At 36.7% G+C, this 16,653-nt stretch overlaps 1 protein-coding gene across 1 annotated transcript in view; it reads left to right on the top strand.

Moving 5' to 3' along the window:
- Window positions 1–16,653, top strand: part of dpy19l3 (dpy-19 like C-mannosyltransferase 3) — a 52,581-nt gene that overhangs the window by 12,414 nt on the left and 23,514 nt on the right. Inside the window, exons 4-14 of the mRNA XM_060858991.1 lie at window positions 2,590–2,680; window positions 5,937–6,058; window positions 6,981–7,126; window positions 7,359–7,482; window positions 8,655–8,789; window positions 8,866–8,997; window positions 10,677–10,778; window positions 11,701–11,774; window positions 12,392–12,550; window positions 15,059–15,181; window positions 16,506–16,617. Of these exons, the coding sequence (XP_060714974.1) occupies window positions 2,590–2,680; window positions 5,937–6,058; window positions 6,981–7,126; window positions 7,359–7,482; window positions 8,655–8,789; window positions 8,866–8,997; window positions 10,677–10,778; window positions 11,701–11,774; window positions 12,392–12,550; window positions 15,059–15,181; window positions 16,506–16,617 (1,320 nt within the window). The remainder of the gene's footprint in view (window positions 1–2,589; window positions 2,681–5,936; window positions 6,059–6,980; window positions 7,127–7,358; window positions 7,483–8,654; window positions 8,790–8,865; window positions 8,998–10,676; window positions 10,779–11,700; window positions 11,775–12,391; window positions 12,551–15,058; window positions 15,182–16,505; window positions 16,618–16,653) is intronic.

Genomic DNA, 16,653 nt, shown 5'->3' with positions numbered 1-16,653 from the left:
GAACTTTCAGATAGATTTTCCTGTCAGGATTTCTCATATGTCTATAAACAGTTTATTCTTGTTTTTATTTGTGTGAATTATAAGAACCTTACAAGAAAAGTTTTGTATTAGTTTTTGATAAATGATGATATAACAGTTCTTGGTGGTGTATTATTGGCTCTCCTATACATACAGTCAGTTTTTTTTCTCTCCTCTGCCTGGTGAATGCTGTCGATGCAGCATGTGCTGGTCCAGTCATAAAAAGGTCACGTTCGGGTTTAAATCAAGTCCGGCCGACGACTGTAATGGAAAGAACAAGAGTGATGCAAACAAGTGCTGTGTAATATTTTAAGACTTGGTTATGACTCACTCTTTGCTGTCATCTGTTCTCTCACTCGATAAACGTGGGAGCTGGTTCACAAGAAATGACCAGGGCTTTTATTTCCATCATGTTCCTTGTTTTTCTCTTGTGGTTAAATGCCTCCTGGAGTGCGTCAGGGCTCACGGGAGTTCAAGCACATTATTTGCAGTGAAAATTCGCTATGCTGGAAATCCATTTCCTTTGGTCTTTGAAAGAGCATGCTGAGGAAGTAGACTCATCAAAGGTGTCTTCGTTGAGTTTGAAGAAAAAAAAAGGACAGTACAAGCAGTTGCACATAGTCTGATTCAGTGTGTTCTGGTAAAGTACATGTACAAGTCTGGGTCAAATTGATTCAGATAAAGTTACTATGGATACTATGGATTAATCCAAGGTTACCTTAAAGTGAACCGGATAACTTGTTAAACTTCAGGTCTGATGGTTTGGTGTGTCCTCTGGGATACCGGTGTGTGTGTGTGAGACACGAAGCAGCTGCAGCCAGACCTCTCTCGAATTCGCAGTGTGTGAAGTCATGTCCATGACAGTTATAGCACCTTGTGGACGCCACTTCAGACCGGAGCTGAAGTTTTAGATTGTTTAAAAAGCATGGACCAATGCTTTTAACATTTTCCAAGAGATGTTCCAAGTCTTCAGCTTTCTTTTTCCATTTTTCCTTCAAACACCAAACGGTCACCAGTTGTGCTATGCAAATACCTTCCTTCCTATCTCAGCTGTCTTGTCTGGTTGTGAAACGGTCAGTTCTTTTGGCTGACTCCTGGTTTGTGTGCCTACGACAGTCTCCCAAATTTTCTCCTATCTAATAAAATGTCTTGTAAAATTCGGATTTTTTTTCTTTTTCTTTTCTTTTTTTTTAATACATAAGTAATGTGTTAGTAGTGTCACTGTTTAAGCCAGCTCCTCCTTCAACTCTGGGAATCTGGGAAAGCACACGCTGGATTCATTCACTGAATTGTTCACTGATCTTCAGTGGAAAACAAAATAAAAAGATATTTGAAAGGCAGAGAAAGCTGCAATGGAGGCAAGACGCAGAGGCAAGAGCATGCAAGTGAACTTTCTGGACAGCATCGATTTGGATACCTCTGGAACAAAAGAACACACCAGCATCTTGAAAACAAGGCAGTGGAGAGACAAAGGTTGCTTGAACCTTTCATGGATGAGACTTAATAATTCGAACTGTTGGCAGACCATTGGCATGGTTACTGGTTTAACATTAGCGGGGGTGATTGGACTCTTCCATGCTTGGTATGTTTACTCCATCCATGAAAACCTGCTCTGGTTTTCACAGCTGGAGGTAAGAAGGACCACATTGAAGATAGAAGTGTAAGCAGATCCTTAAGTGTGAAGTTCACTTAATATTAATCATGTAACCTGTGATGAGGTATAAATCTCCAACTTTTACCAAAGATCTAGTGTTTCTTTGAGATATTCTTTAATATCATTGAGCATCTGTAGAATGACAATAAAGTATTCTATTCTAGTCAGGTTTGTTTAAGAGTATACTATATTAACTTTGGTCTAAAAAGATAATTATATTCCTAAAAACAATAGCAAGCAATATCGGCAGTTGAAAGCAGCTTTGGTGCAGACTTTATAATGAGTTCTGCTGTCAGAAAGTTGCGACTGTTACTTTATTATTTCTCAAGTGAAATTGTGGTGCTTTTTGTTTGCATTTTAAAAAATACACATTAACACATTGTATATATTTCATTACCTCTTAATTAAACTGAAGAAACTGTGTAAACTTTGGAGCAAAACTTCCAGAGGAGGACTGCAAGAGTATGCAGTGATGCACTTAATGAAATGTTGTATTTTTGTTCAGCACCTTTCACACTGTAAATGATTCCATATGTTACTGAGATGTTTATCCGTTTATTCATTCGTCTTCGGTAAAGGCTTCGTGGATCCTTCTTGCAGTAGATGGAACTCCAGTCCATCACAGTTTTGTACGGTTTTTGCAGGATATTTGGTTTAATCTGTGCAGGAGTTTTCTTCTTCATGACTGTTTAAATCCATGCTAAACAGGAGCGATCGTTATAAGAACTAATTTAGCCAGACATAGTTATCGCACCCGTTCACTGTCTCCAACGTTTATCTCAACTCCATTATCCCAACATCTGTCTAAATACACATACCACTTAAATAAGCATCTGTTACATACTCGGAAGACACTGTATGTCATAGCTTTCATTTTATGCCTCTGCTCATTTGTCATATTTTGGATTTCTTGGCAGGAAGTGGAGCGTGAAATCTCCTTTCGGACAGAATGTGGCCTCTACTACTCCTACTACAAACAGATGCTCAGCGCCTCGTCTATACAGGAAGGTATGGAGATTTATTCAGTTTTGAAGCTTGCTGTCCAAACGGCCTGAAGGCTCCACTGTTTTAATGTGAAAGCTTTGCCAGATTTTAACATAGAAGCTTATATCCAAAGTGATTTACAAGTCTGCCAGAGTCCAGTTCCAATGTACAGCATTTAAACAGAGCAGACAGCAGTACAACTTTTCCCAAAGAAACATCCGTCAGCTGCTGAGATTTAAGCGCAAGCCGCATGTACAAGGCATAACTGGAGTTACTTCCTGAGATGCAAACTACATATTGAATCAGGTGTGACTCCTCAGGTGATAACCTGCATTCAAGTTCACATCAGATCTACCAGATCTACCAGATTGTGTAACAGCTGATGTGTGTAGTTCAGCAGTTGGATGGGTTTGGAACGAGTAGCACATGCTGTAGTATCATGCTGCCTTGAAATGCATGATGTTTATATGTACATACCAGTTTAAATCTTTTCGTTGTCTTTTACTGGTTGTTGACATTACTACACATAGAAAACTGCCGGTCCTAGGTCGTCTGCTTTTGCGATTTGTCTGCAACTGACAAACAAATTGTTAATTCTTGAAAAAAAGAGATGGCCCAATAACACGTCTTTGTTCAAAATCATTACATTTCTTTAAACACTACTAAGCTTTAAAATGTTTTGACACATATATTATTAAGCTTTTTTTTCTTCTGCCTGATAGTGATACTGATCCTGAGTTTCAGATTCATATAATCTTTATTTTAAGTCTGAAGTAAATCTGCTGGTGCCTTTAATCATGTTTTGTTTCCTTGGAGCATAAATATGAGGTTGCATCCATGAACAAATTCCATGCACATTATTATGGAAAAAAGCTATAACACAAAAGTAAAACACAAAAGTACTGTTATATGCCATAACAGGCTGTTGGAAGCAAAACAAAACTGAACTTCACCAAATTTCATTAAAGCTAATGGCATTGTGTGCTATGGTCAGGTGAGACTGTATCATACCAAACTACTGTGTTAATGCTGTACATCTGCATGTTTGGCAATAATAATTGGACCGTGTACAAGGGAAAGCAGTCATTGTAAAATGTGATACTGGATCACTGATTGTTTGTGGCTGTTTTATGGCTGCTACTCAGTGGAGATGGATTGCATCACATACTTTGCTAAGTACCAGGGTGATTTTAGCCCAAAAACCTGGTTGCTTCTGCCAGGGTGTTCTGTCAGATACAGCTTCTACAAGATGATCAGCCAGGTTTACTAACTTGCTTCCAGATCAACACAGAAACGGTTAAAGATACACAAAGTAAGTAGGATTTAAACTCTTCTGAGCAACCTGTGGTCTGAGCTGAACAAGGAAGTCCCAATACATACATGATATTATAGAGAAGCTTAAAAGGTTCTGCATGGAAAACTCGACCAGGATCTCTCTAAAAATTCTCCAAACTTGGACTCCAACTAAATGCAATAACAAGTGCTGTTATTTTGTATACTATATTATTATTATTATTTATTGCATGAAGGATGCTAGTAATTCTGGACATCTCTGTATATAATGGTGCTTCTGCATCAAAGCTCAAGTGGCCCTGAGAGAGTTGTATTCAGAAGAGTACTCTTCATCCTGTAGTTTTTTTTTTATTCTTCATTTCAGCAGAAACTCCTGCTGTGCTTCAGTAAATAATTTAAAAGGATGTTTTTTTTTAAATCAACCCGATTCATCCTGCACTTTTCAAAAGCAGTTTTTTAAAAATATATTATTATTATTATTTTTTTTTTTTGCTAATTTCTGTTCAGCATGCTCTTCCCATTCTTTGTTCTTTGTTCAGTCATCCAGCCAATGGAAACCTGAATGAAATATAAATGAAGTAATGAGCTGACCAGTCATGCCTCCTTGTCCATTCGGTCTGTTTTTCCGTTACAGTTCATGTAAAGTGAAAGCAATCACAGGCTCTCTGCTAGTTCAAGAAGAAAGAAGGAATAAAAGCCCAAAAGTGCTAGAAGTGAGCCAAATCACTTTTGTGCTCCAGCTTGAAAAAAAAAATCATTACAATTAAGCCATTGGCCATGAATAAGGACCTACTGAAGGAGTGCTGCAGCAGCAATGCTTATAGCTGTTCTCTGGATGCTGCTTTACTGTTCCTGAGCAGTTGGGCATCATCATCTAAATAGGCTTGGGACCTGCTTAGATGCTCATTTCTTTATTCAATATTTTGATGAGAGAATTTTTACTTGGTCTCGGTAGCAGTGCGAGCAAGTGAGGACTAATATGGCTTTAAACTCAAACTCAAAGCATATGTGTTTCTGTAAGCAGGTTATAATGGCTAATGATACAAGGCAATCTGACATTGTGGAGGGATTTATATTACTGTATATATATATATGTATATTTTTTATTAATGAAAAGCTAAATGTTATTCAGTCTAATAAAGATTCCTTTTTGTTACTTTCTGATGTGGCAGTTTAAACATTGGGCAAAACTGAAACGCAGAAATTATTATTATTAATATTATTATTATTATTATTATTATTATTATTTATGTGGATTTATAATGATAATACTACTACTAAATATAAACAAAATATTGTTTTTATAATTATAAATAATATTATTATTAGTAGTCGTAGCATTAGTGGTATTTTTGCTGCTGCTCCTGTTACTGAATAATAATAATACTAATAATAATAATAATAATAATAATAATAATAATAATATAATAATAGCTTTTTAGTTTATTGTTATTTTTTATTTTATTATTGTTATTATTATCTATAAATTAGTGTTATGTTGTTTAAATTGTAATTATTTTACTCTTTAGGTTTGAAACATTTTAAATGACAATTAAAATATAATTAAGAAATAATTAAAGCTACTCATTTCACTCAGTCATTGGTGCACACAATAAGCTCAAAATAAATAAAGCAATTCATAAAAAGACATCTGTACATGAACATGATCATATTTTTAAAAGCCTTATTTACAGAAATCCAGCTTCATGAATGTGTTTGCAGTGCTTTTAGTATCGAAACATTGAAACGATGCATTTGGACACCTGAAGATGAGTTCATTTTAAGCAAGATAACTGTAGTAACATTTAATGTTCAGACCTAATGCTATAGATTGAATAAATGCTAATTAGCACAGGTGAATTTATATGGCGTTCACAGATGTAAAACTTGGCTCTTGTAGGTTTTAATGTGTTACGTTTGGGTATTAAAATCAGTATTCGACTTGTGTTAATCAGATGCTAAAATCTATATTTGTGTTTGTATGCAGGTCTGTCTCAGCTCATAAATGACAACACCACAGAGTCTATGAGGACCATTAATATTCTACAGCGTATGAACATCTATCAGGAGGTGTTGCTGAGTATACTCTACAGGATTCTACCCATTCAGGTAGAGCCTAATATTTATAGAGTTATTTTAATAGTATCACTTTATTTATGTAATCCATGAACAGCAATATACAACCGTACAAGTGTAGCAGTCGAGTTGGAACAAACATTAGATGTTACTGAATAAAATACTTTTACATCACTAAATTAAGAAAATATAGATTTATGTTATTTATTTTAAGCTACTTTCTAGCTTTGTCTTGGCATCTTCCTGCCGAGATCATGTTGGACAAGAAGACAGTAGTAAAAACAGTCTCTCTAGTGTTTTCTCACTATTTGATCATGTTTTTGATTAGTGTAAATGACATATTAAAGGTTTTTAATAGATGTTGACTGTCAAAATGACTGCATTGGTCCTGCACTGTCATATCTTCATCAAAACAGAGAAGAGCACTTACACACGCTGTACAGACCTTTATATAGAATGTTTATATAACCATATAAGAAGACATTAATATGAAGAAATTGAGTCAGATGACAAGGAGGAATGGTGGTGAAGGCTGGCACACGCTTCCTCCGAGACACGTGAAGGCATGTGTCTTGATCATTTTCTTTTTTAATGCTGCTCATGCTGCATGACAGGATAGTGGAAAGCTGTCAGGAAAGTGCTATCTGCCCTATTCCACATACATGAGCTTATAAAAGCACATGATTGGCTAGTGTTGTTGTTATTGACAGATGAGAAGGAAGCATACGATCCGTCTAACCCAAAGAGCATGACCAAGTTTGCACCATTGTCTAGTGGCCACAGATGGTTGTGAAAAATAGCCTGTAGTTTTCTAAACTCTATGTTATGTCTAAATGAGATTTTATATATGTACTTTCATATGTGTATACTTCATAGATATGTTTGGGCTTTTACCAAGTTTACAAAAATATATGTGTGTGTGTGTGTGTGTGTGTGTGTGTGTGTGTCTATACAGTCTTATCTTGAGCCAGTGTACTTCTACATCTACACTGTGTTTGCTCTACAAGCAGTGTATATATTCGCTCTGTTCCTCACCAGTTGGATGCTCAGTGATTGTTGGCTGGCTGGGACTCTTGCTGGAGTCTGGTACATCCTCAACAGGTATGCCAGTATGCCACACACACACACACACACACACACACACACACAATTAAAATTTCCTCATGAATCAGGACCTCATTGCTATTCTGTAAGCTTTTGGATTCAGCAAAGGCTTTCTGAATAATTCTATTAATGCCGTTTTTCTAAGTAAAAGGAACAATTGAAATAGAGTATGACCTTGTGAGGTTACTGAATGTATTTTGTGTGTGTGTGTGTGTGTGTGTGTGTATAGAGTAGACACAACACGTGTGGAGTTCACCATCTCTCTGAGAGAGAACTGGTCTCTGCCGTTTTTTGCGCTACAGGTGGCTGCCATCACGTTCTACCTCCGTCCACGGCTCCAGCTGCAGCACCAGGTACACATCTGTTATGCGATTCGTGAGTCACCCTGTTTCACATGATTCACCAGTCACATGATTCAATTTTTTTTTCTGTCTTATACTTTGAGCAAAACAATGATTTTTATTCTTTCAGTACTGCCTTCTGCTTGTCTCTGTCTATGTCTGACTGTCTTTTTGTCTTATCTTTGTTTGTCTTTCTATATCTGTCTTTCTGTCTTTCATTCTGTCTACATTGTTGTTTTGCTGCATTTCTATAGTCATATCACTTTCTATGTCTGTTATATATGCCTTTCTCTATGTCTATTTGTATATGTCTGACTCATTCTGTCTGAACGCACCTCTTTGTTTGTTTGTTTCTTTCTTTCTTTCTTTCTTTCTTTCTTTCTTTCTTATATGGTGAAATGTAGACGCCTTTTCTGTTATAATAAAATCCACGTTTCTGGAAAGGCTTTCCACTAGATCATGTGGCAATGCTGTGGGGATTTTTCTTCATACACCCATTCACCCAAAGGATGTAAATGCTGTTCCAGTTTATCCCGAAGGTGTTCAGTGGGGTTGAGTTCAGGGCTCTTTTGTGCAGGACACTTGTTTTTCTAGTGTAAGCTTGGCTAACCATGCCTTTATGGAGCTCACTCCCAATGCACAGGGTCATTGTCGTGCTGGAATATGATTAGGCGCCTTATCTCCAGTGAAGTGTTATTGCAATTTTATAGTATACAAATCTACATCCTATACAATTGTGTGCCTTGTATTTTGTGCCAACAGTTTGAGGAAGGACAACATATGGGTGTGGGGGGTCAGGTGTCCACAAATATTTGGCCATCTCTGATGATGAGAACAAATTTCCAGTACGCGATTCAATGTACTTCCCAAATCCTGTAGAAGATTTTTGCCTCATTGCTTTTGTTAGCTCCAGAGTTTAGATTTCTTCTGTTCTGTTTTCCGTCTGAATGGTGAGGTGATGTAACACCTCAGATGGAGGTGTATAAACATTGGTGAGAAATCTGAAGGAGACATTAGTGTTGAACTGCCGCTGAACCGTGTGAGATGTTCCATCAGCCTATCCTTCAGACAGATGGTTATACGGCGGAAGAATTCTTCACCACAGGGACATCCTGTACCAAGGTTTGGAGGGTTTGTGTTTAACATTATGTGTGTGGCTGTCTGTGTGTGTGTTCTCTGCACAGAGGGTGGTGCTGTGGCTGGTGTTTGTCTGCACACTTTGTTTCTGTCTCACATGGCAGTTTAATCAGTTCATCCTGCTGGTTCAGGCCTTCCTCATCTTCACTCTCGACTCACTGGACTTCCTCACAGCTGAGCAGGTAACCTACACACACGTGTTTAAACTCAGTGTGTGGTATATACTCAGGGTTACAGAAACATCTTGTATGTGTGCAGGCGAAGTCTCTGTACCTGGTCCAAGTCATGAGTCTGCTGTGTGTGTGGCTGCTGCAGTTCTGTAACTCCATGGTGCTGGGCTCACTGGTGCTCAGCTTCATTGTGGCTGTGCTCTTCATCAAACACTTTCAGGTATGAAACTATATTCAGCTTTCTCCTTTCACCATAATTGCAAAGGAATCATTAAAAGTGGAACTGGGAAAGGAAACAAAATGTAGGTTAGAGAGAAAATTGACACTTTATTCACTGAATTGTGAATATGGCTAAAAGAAGGGCTTTTCCTCACATCTGGACCTACTCTATACACACACACACACACACACACACACACACACACACACACACACACACACACACACACACACACACAAAAACACAATTGTTCACACAATTGGACATTTATATTTTTCCCAGAACAATATCCCTTTTTCAAGATGCAGAAAAGATTACTATCGAGTTTATAGACAGGCTGCCAAACTCTATGGACCAAGGAAGCCATAGACGTACCAGATGTCGACCCTTAGCTATGTCTTTTTATGTGATATTTTTAATTGAGGTCAAGAGCAGCCCAGGAATGGAACAGTCTCTGATCGGTCAGCGTTCTCTTGGGAAAATCTGACAAAGTATTCTATTTAAACACATTCATCTCTATACAAAGAAAATGATTAAAACTTAAAAACCAAGGGGAAGAAAAGAGATTAGGGTTAGAACATTGCTTTACCGAGTTTGTTATTTTGACTAAAGGATTGCGTGTTTTCCACTACTTTTTCCAAAGTGAGAAAGGTGTATATAGAACATCTGGAAAGGTTTGGGGGAAAATAGCATGGTGCAGACAGCATAACTATCATATTACATACTTATTCCTTATTTCACACAAGGTTTTGTGGTTTCTGTCACAATGTTTTGTTGCTGATGTATCAAAGATTGTTAATAAACTCAGTGCCACCTTAAATCTTTCTTAAAGCTTTATTACTTTCTTTCTCAGCACATTGTTTTGTGTCACTCTGTGCAGATATCTGTCTCAAGGAGCTGTGGTCTGCTTTTAATGATAGAACTGAAGATAATGGAGTTAGAGTTTTATTGTGTATGTGTGTCGGTCTGGGAAAACCTGTCAGATGTTGCTGTGACAGTCAAAATGACAAAAGATTATGGTGTTTTCTTTGTTTTTTTTGAACATCTATCAAACAAAAAATACATTATTTTAATAATTTAATAATTCTGCAAAATTTAAGGTTTAAAAAATTATGTTTTTTAAGTTAAATGAGAATCCAATTGAATTGAAATGTGACTGTGAAAACATTAATTGTTGATTAATTGTTCAATTCATAAGTTGCTAGCACACACTAGGTCCTACAATCTTGTCGCTGTCTTTTTTTTTTCCTCTTAATGGTTTTTGTTATAGTTTTAACATTGTCCTTTATCAGTCACCTGGATGAACTTTTCAGCTTAAACAAACTGCCTGCTCTAAAGGTAAATATAAAGAGTGCTTTAAGATCTAGATAGTGTCTTTCCCTCTTTTTACATAAAGTAGGGGACCTGGATGGAGAGCAAACATTGTGTAGGTATAATTGATTTTTTTTATCCATTTCTAATTTCATGTTTAAATAAGGCTGTGCACTTGTTCTCTAAATGTCTGTTCTTGAGCTGCTGTTTGCTTTTGCTTCCGTCAGCAGCCATCGTCGCATCTAGAGGGTCTTTACATCTATTCCTGCATGCAGATTAATGAATGTTGTAGAACAGAATGTATATGTAAAGTCTGCTTTACTTGCTCTTGAAGCACTGTTTGCTTTTTCCGCTTTTTTTTTCTTCAGACAGGACTGAAGACTGGAGGCCTTGTCACACGTGTAGGAAAGCTGGCTGGTCATGCAGTCCTGGTGCTCGTGTTAACTCTTATCATCAATTATTCAACCAAGGTGAGTGCTGAGACATGGACTACATCTGTTCAAGGTGAAAATATTCAGTATCGCAGGGTTATTCAACTCAAAATTTATCCATTTCTATACAAACTTTCTTGCCTTTAAAGGAATGGATAAACAGCTTACATGACTGGATGGTGACAACAGTTATTCTTTAATGCTGTAACTTAAATTATTAGTGTTTAGCAATAACTAAACCTTATTTGACACAGTGGTTCAGACAACTCTGTTAAACAATAAAATAAAAAAAAAAAATAAATAAAAAAAACTATTAAAAAAATACACAATTAAACATTTGGCTTTTGTTATTCGCTTTCCTTTAATCGATCCATGTTTTTTTTTTTTTTTGCTAAAAAGTAACTGTATGAAAGTGTGACTAGTGTCTTCTGATCCAATGAGCTTTCTTCAGATAAATAATTTACATAAACGTGATTGAAATGTACTAATTTACGCACTTGACAAATATATGAAGTTTTGGAAGCTTTCTGCTTTTAAAAAAAAGTTGTTTTTTTTTTTAAAGTATTTACATTAAGCTTGCCTTGCGTGGACTTCCTGTAGGGCTGCATATAAAATTGGGGATGACCATAGAGGCTAGGGTTAGGGTTAGAACAAGACACAAGTACAAGACGGGTTAATTTTAACGTTAATCAACTAGCGTGATTAGTGATTGAGCTGGAAGTCTAAATGACATTCCTAGTAAATTAGTTAATTTTCTCATGTGGCAAATTATTGTAATCTGCATCCTCATGCAGTCTAAATCACACGTCAGACTCGGGTTTGCCGATAGATTTCCGTCTCCCTCTCCTGATCTTTTTATTTATACACCTGTCTCTACTTCAGTCACTTTGGGTCTACTATAATTCAATTCATTATACACTTTTCCCTTTTTTCCCCACTTTGTCTTTGCTCCTAATGCTAGCGAGTCCTGCAGCTGAGATCAGACGAGCACATCTTCAAGTTCATAAAGGCTAAGTTTGGCTTGGGGGCTACAAGGTAGGTTTTGCTCTGGGATTCTCCCCTTCTGTAAATTTCAACCTTTTGTCATTAATCTGGGCCATTACTGCAGGATTTTATTCAGGATTCAACTCTTCACTGAGGCTAGACAGGGCCATTAATTCTCTGTGATTTATAGAGGTCTGACTGCCGTGAAAAATGTCATCTGGAACGCAAAATAATCTGTTCATTCACTGGATATTACAACGCTTTCACATTACACCCAGCCTGCAGGGCTTAACGACTGTATCACACCTCCGTCTCTACTTTTTATTTCATTTTTTAATTCATTTCCTCTAACATTATCTGTCTCCCCAGTTTCAGTACTATCTCTCTGTTTCTTATTTATTTATTTATTTAAACTTTATCACAGCATTAATGATTTACACATAATATAAGTAAGAATATAATATAATAAAAATAAAAATATAGTCCTGGGTACAAAAACCTGTAGAATAAATATTATCGTTTTTTTTCTTTATCATTAGCACGTTTGCACCCACACCAATTCCCACCAATGGTGCATAAATAAAATCTGCCATAAATTGCCCATGCTGTGATTTGGGTAAAAAGCAAAATACATATACTGTTCCTGTGTGTCCCTCTCTGTTTTTCAGAGATTTTGATGCCAGTCTGTATCTGTGTGAGGAGGCGTTTGGCGCTTTGCCTTTGGACACATTCGATCGTTTAGCTGCTACTCTGCTGCTGTACCCTTACCTCTGTACGCTCTCAGTACTCATCATCGTGTTGGCACTTGCAGCTCTAGCCAGCCTGAGGTATCCATGCAAACACACATTATATGTTCATTATTTGCTAATGATGAGAAGGATTTGTTTTGCTTTCCAGTATGGAATGCTATCTATATGTACTGAAATGTGTGCTGTATTTCACATAAATTGAAGAACAATACAGATTTCTTTACTGGTGTCACTTCTGACATTCATTCCGCATTTTAATCCTCATAAAACAATCCCTAATCCCGAAGAGATCAAGAAATGCAGTTAACACTTTGCTTTTCATCGTGGTTGTAGCATAATGGCACAAAGGCTTGAATGCAAGAGCAGAGCGTTTAGTAACAGAAGTCACAAGAACAGGGCCAGTCAAAACACATCAACAACAAAACAGTGCAAATTAAACAAACTAAAATTCCACACTATGTTTGTAGGTCTTGTTAAAACAGAGATTGTGCTGTTACACAATGGGACAATTGTTGAAACGCAACGCAGCTTATGGACTGTGTTTTTTTTTTACGTTGAAGATTATGGGATTGGCAGGCGACTTTATCCAGTAACTACCATTTATCTCATTTATACAGTCGAGCGGTTAAGGGCTTTGCTCAGAGGTGAGCATCAAACTTACAGTGAACTCACAGTCTTCTGATCAGAAGTGGTTTCACAGTGGTTCACATTTCCCAGAATCTTCGGTATCATATGAAATTAGCGCAATGACTAAATAGCTACAACAGTTACCTTTTATTTCTTAACCACTAACTACTAAAACAATGCGATTAGCTTCTGAATTTTTGTTTAATAAAAAAATGCCACAAAATGAGCCAGGAAAGGTAACTAAAATTATCAGTCAAAAAATAACTAAAAAATCAGTCAAAGCTGAGCTCTTGTCTGTAGCTAGCCTCTGATGAGCCTTCAGCAAAAACATTTACATCAAAGCAATGACTGCAACAAGTCACAAAAGAGAATCTTCTAGAAAAACTGATATCTTTTGCCATCTAGAGTCATTGATCTACACTCAATGTTTTTTATTCTTTTTTTAAATTATTAATTACGCCTACATTTATCTTTTTTCCACGCATTATTTAATCTCTGCAATGGTATATGTTTTATAAAGTATTCCGTTCTGGCAGCTGAAATACTTTTCCCGAGCCTGTATCCAACAGCATGCCACCAGTTTCCTGACCACACTGTTCCTATCACTTATGGAAATGCACTTTATCTCATAAATTATTTTATTATACATTATTAAACATAATGCTTTACAAATAACTTTCATAACACACATCACCAATTTCAAGGAAACTGTGTTACCAAAAATTAATCTTTTTTTTTTTTTTTAGATAGACTTTGAGTTCAGTTGAAGATGATGGAAATATAGATGGTTCCTGTGGGCAATATGAAAGATATGAAATTTAGTTAAATACCCATAACAATAAAGCATTACTGTGAGTAAATTAATAATGAAGCCTGGAGTTTATCACACCCCTGACTGAGTCCCAACCCATCGAAGGGCAGCTACACACACTCACAACACTCGCACAACCATTAACACACTAACAGAGATTCCAGTCAGCCTACAATGCATGTCTTTGGACTGAGGGAGGAAACCAAAGTATCTGGAGAAACACCCCAAAGCCCAGGAGAAAATGCAAAACAGTAATGTTTGCACTCTTAAATTGACCGAAGAACCCTTAAAGAACAATTTTAATCCTAATTGGACTCCTTTAAACATAGAACTTTTAATGGTTTCCCCTGAGAAACAGCCAAAGAAGAGTTGAGAGTTGTAGAGTGCAATCAGTAGTTTAAAATGGCTCCTCTTTCTGTAGCGTGTAGTGATCTGACTACTGAATAGATTTCACACACTCATCATGGGTCCATGTCTTTGCCTTTATCCATGTTCTCTCTTCTGTAATTAACACTGATGAATAATCAGTGGGAGATTCCATGATTGGTGTCCCATCTGCATCTCACTAATGTTGCATTTAAAAATATGTATGCCAAGTAAAAGAGATTTTAAACATAGGCAATGTGTCCTTTAAGTGTCCACCCTGATGTACTTGCTTCAGATAAATAATATGAAACCTACTAAAACCCATCTACATTTCTCAAAGTCATTAAAAAGCTTTCAAAATCGTATTATTTTTGCATTAATGTGTGAATCTCATTTTCCATGAGTCAACCATTACAGAAAGCAGTGTATATTTAAGCTCACATATAACACAGTCACCCTTATAAAATATTTAGAATATTCCATAAGTCACATCTGCAACCGGAATTTAAATCATCCGAATTTCATGAAGGTCATGAGAGGAAGACATGTAAATTCTCTCTTTCTTTTCCTTTTTTTTTTATATTTTATATAAAAAAATTGTGATATTTTACAGCCTTGTTACCCAAATTATAGATTAAATGTAAATTATTATATAGAAAAAAAATAATAATAATTGAAAGTAAATTTGGTGTTTTAAGCCTCCCCAATCATGATTTCACTCTTTTTTTTTTTTTTTTGACATTTCCATTTCTTTCGTTCTTTTCTCTCATTGTCTGCTCTAGAGAGTCCGGAGCTGGACGAAGGTCTGAAATCCCAGAAGAGACGGCATTCAACATGCGTCCAGATGTTGCCTACAACCTCCTCCACACAGTCTTCTTTGGCCTGCTGGCTTTCTCTACCATGAGGTAAAGAGAGAATCAGATAGTCCTGACAACAAAAACTAAACTCCATTAGAAATACCTTCTGTTTTTCTTTTAGCAGAGTACTTTGTAGAGTTAGACGGTATGCCGGTGTAAATATAAGACACTGGTAGAAATTTGGGTAACGCTTTATCTGGAAAATCATATATAGACACTGAACAAAGAGTCAACAAGGCATTTGTAACATATTTCTAGCATTTATGCTTGTTGATGATGGAGTTTTAAGACCAGTTCATTCTTTTAGCATTGAGTATCGTGTCGAATTAAGGGAACTGAAAGGAAATGTGATCAAAACTGTAGTAAAAGTTTTCTCGTGTGACAGATGCTCCTGCAACAATCTTAAATGCAGCTTCAGGCATAAATTAGGCATCTCTTACAATTACTATGTAATATAAAACACACCAGCTGTGTGTCAACAAAATACAGCAAAAAAAAGTTAAGAGCTGACGAGGATCTCAGGCTGTGTGATATGATATCAATGTCGGCCCCCAGATACCCCACACACCCAACCCCGGTGGTATCTTTCCATTCATTTCTTAATAATACCAAATTCAAGATGTGTTGGGAAAAGTTTTACACTTTAGACAATATAGATTATCCCCAAATTGAAGACGGTTGTAAAAAAATCATAAACATAAAATCTGTCTTAATCATAAAAAGAGCAAGGGCAAAAAAAAACACTTTGACCCAAAAAAAACCCCAGATATTTGTACATATGATTAAATCATAAATCATCACATAAAAATAAGAAATAATCCCACGGTCTCATAGCAGCTGACATTGAGTATTTTGCTTTCAGTTCATTTTTCTGCAATGCTTAAAGTTTGCAGAAAACTTCAGTAACTTTGATTTTAAATTTTAAACCAGTCAGGTGTAGCCAATAAAGTTTTATACCTCTGTGTTTTCACACACCTTCCAGTGTTCATTTATTATTCGTAAATCCCCCCTATGATTCTTTTCCCCATTTCTTTCTGCTGAAATTCAACTTTTTTTTTTTTTTTTTTTGCTTTTTTTTTTAATCCATTTTTCTTCCACTGACTCAGGCCAGTTCTAATCTTTAATCTCCATCTTATTAGCCGAAGCCGCGAGCGGCGGGTGGTTCCGGCTACTTCTGCAGAAACAATAATGCAGAGTGAATTATTTTGCAGAAAAGATCGCAATATATCCCACTCGGAATTCCCTCCGGTGTCTTTCGAATACTAACAGGTCTGAGAGTGCATGCTCATTCATAGATAATGCGTTTGCAGCATCTGATGCTGTTCTTTATTAGAAAAGCAGCGAAAAGTTGTGACGCTGTCTCTGGCTACAGGATGAAGTATCTGTGGACCGGTCACATGTGCGCCTTTGCCGCCTTCGGCGTGTGCGGTAAGGAGATGTGGACGCTGTGCCTGCGAGTGATCCATTGCAATACTGAAGGAAAGGTGAGATCTCACTCACATATCCAAGTCTACTTCAAT

The sequence above is a fragment of the Tachysurus vachellii genome, chromosome 23 (genome assembly GCF_030014155.1).
Source record: "Tachysurus vachellii isolate PV-2020 chromosome 23, HZAU_Pvac_v1, whole genome shotgun sequence".
NCBI classification, from domain to species: Eukaryota; Metazoa; Chordata; class Actinopteri; order Siluriformes; family Bagridae; genus Tachysurus; species Tachysurus vachellii.
The sequence above is the reverse complement of the archived record's forward strand: the minus strand, read 5'-3'. Positions and strand labels throughout refer to the sequence as shown.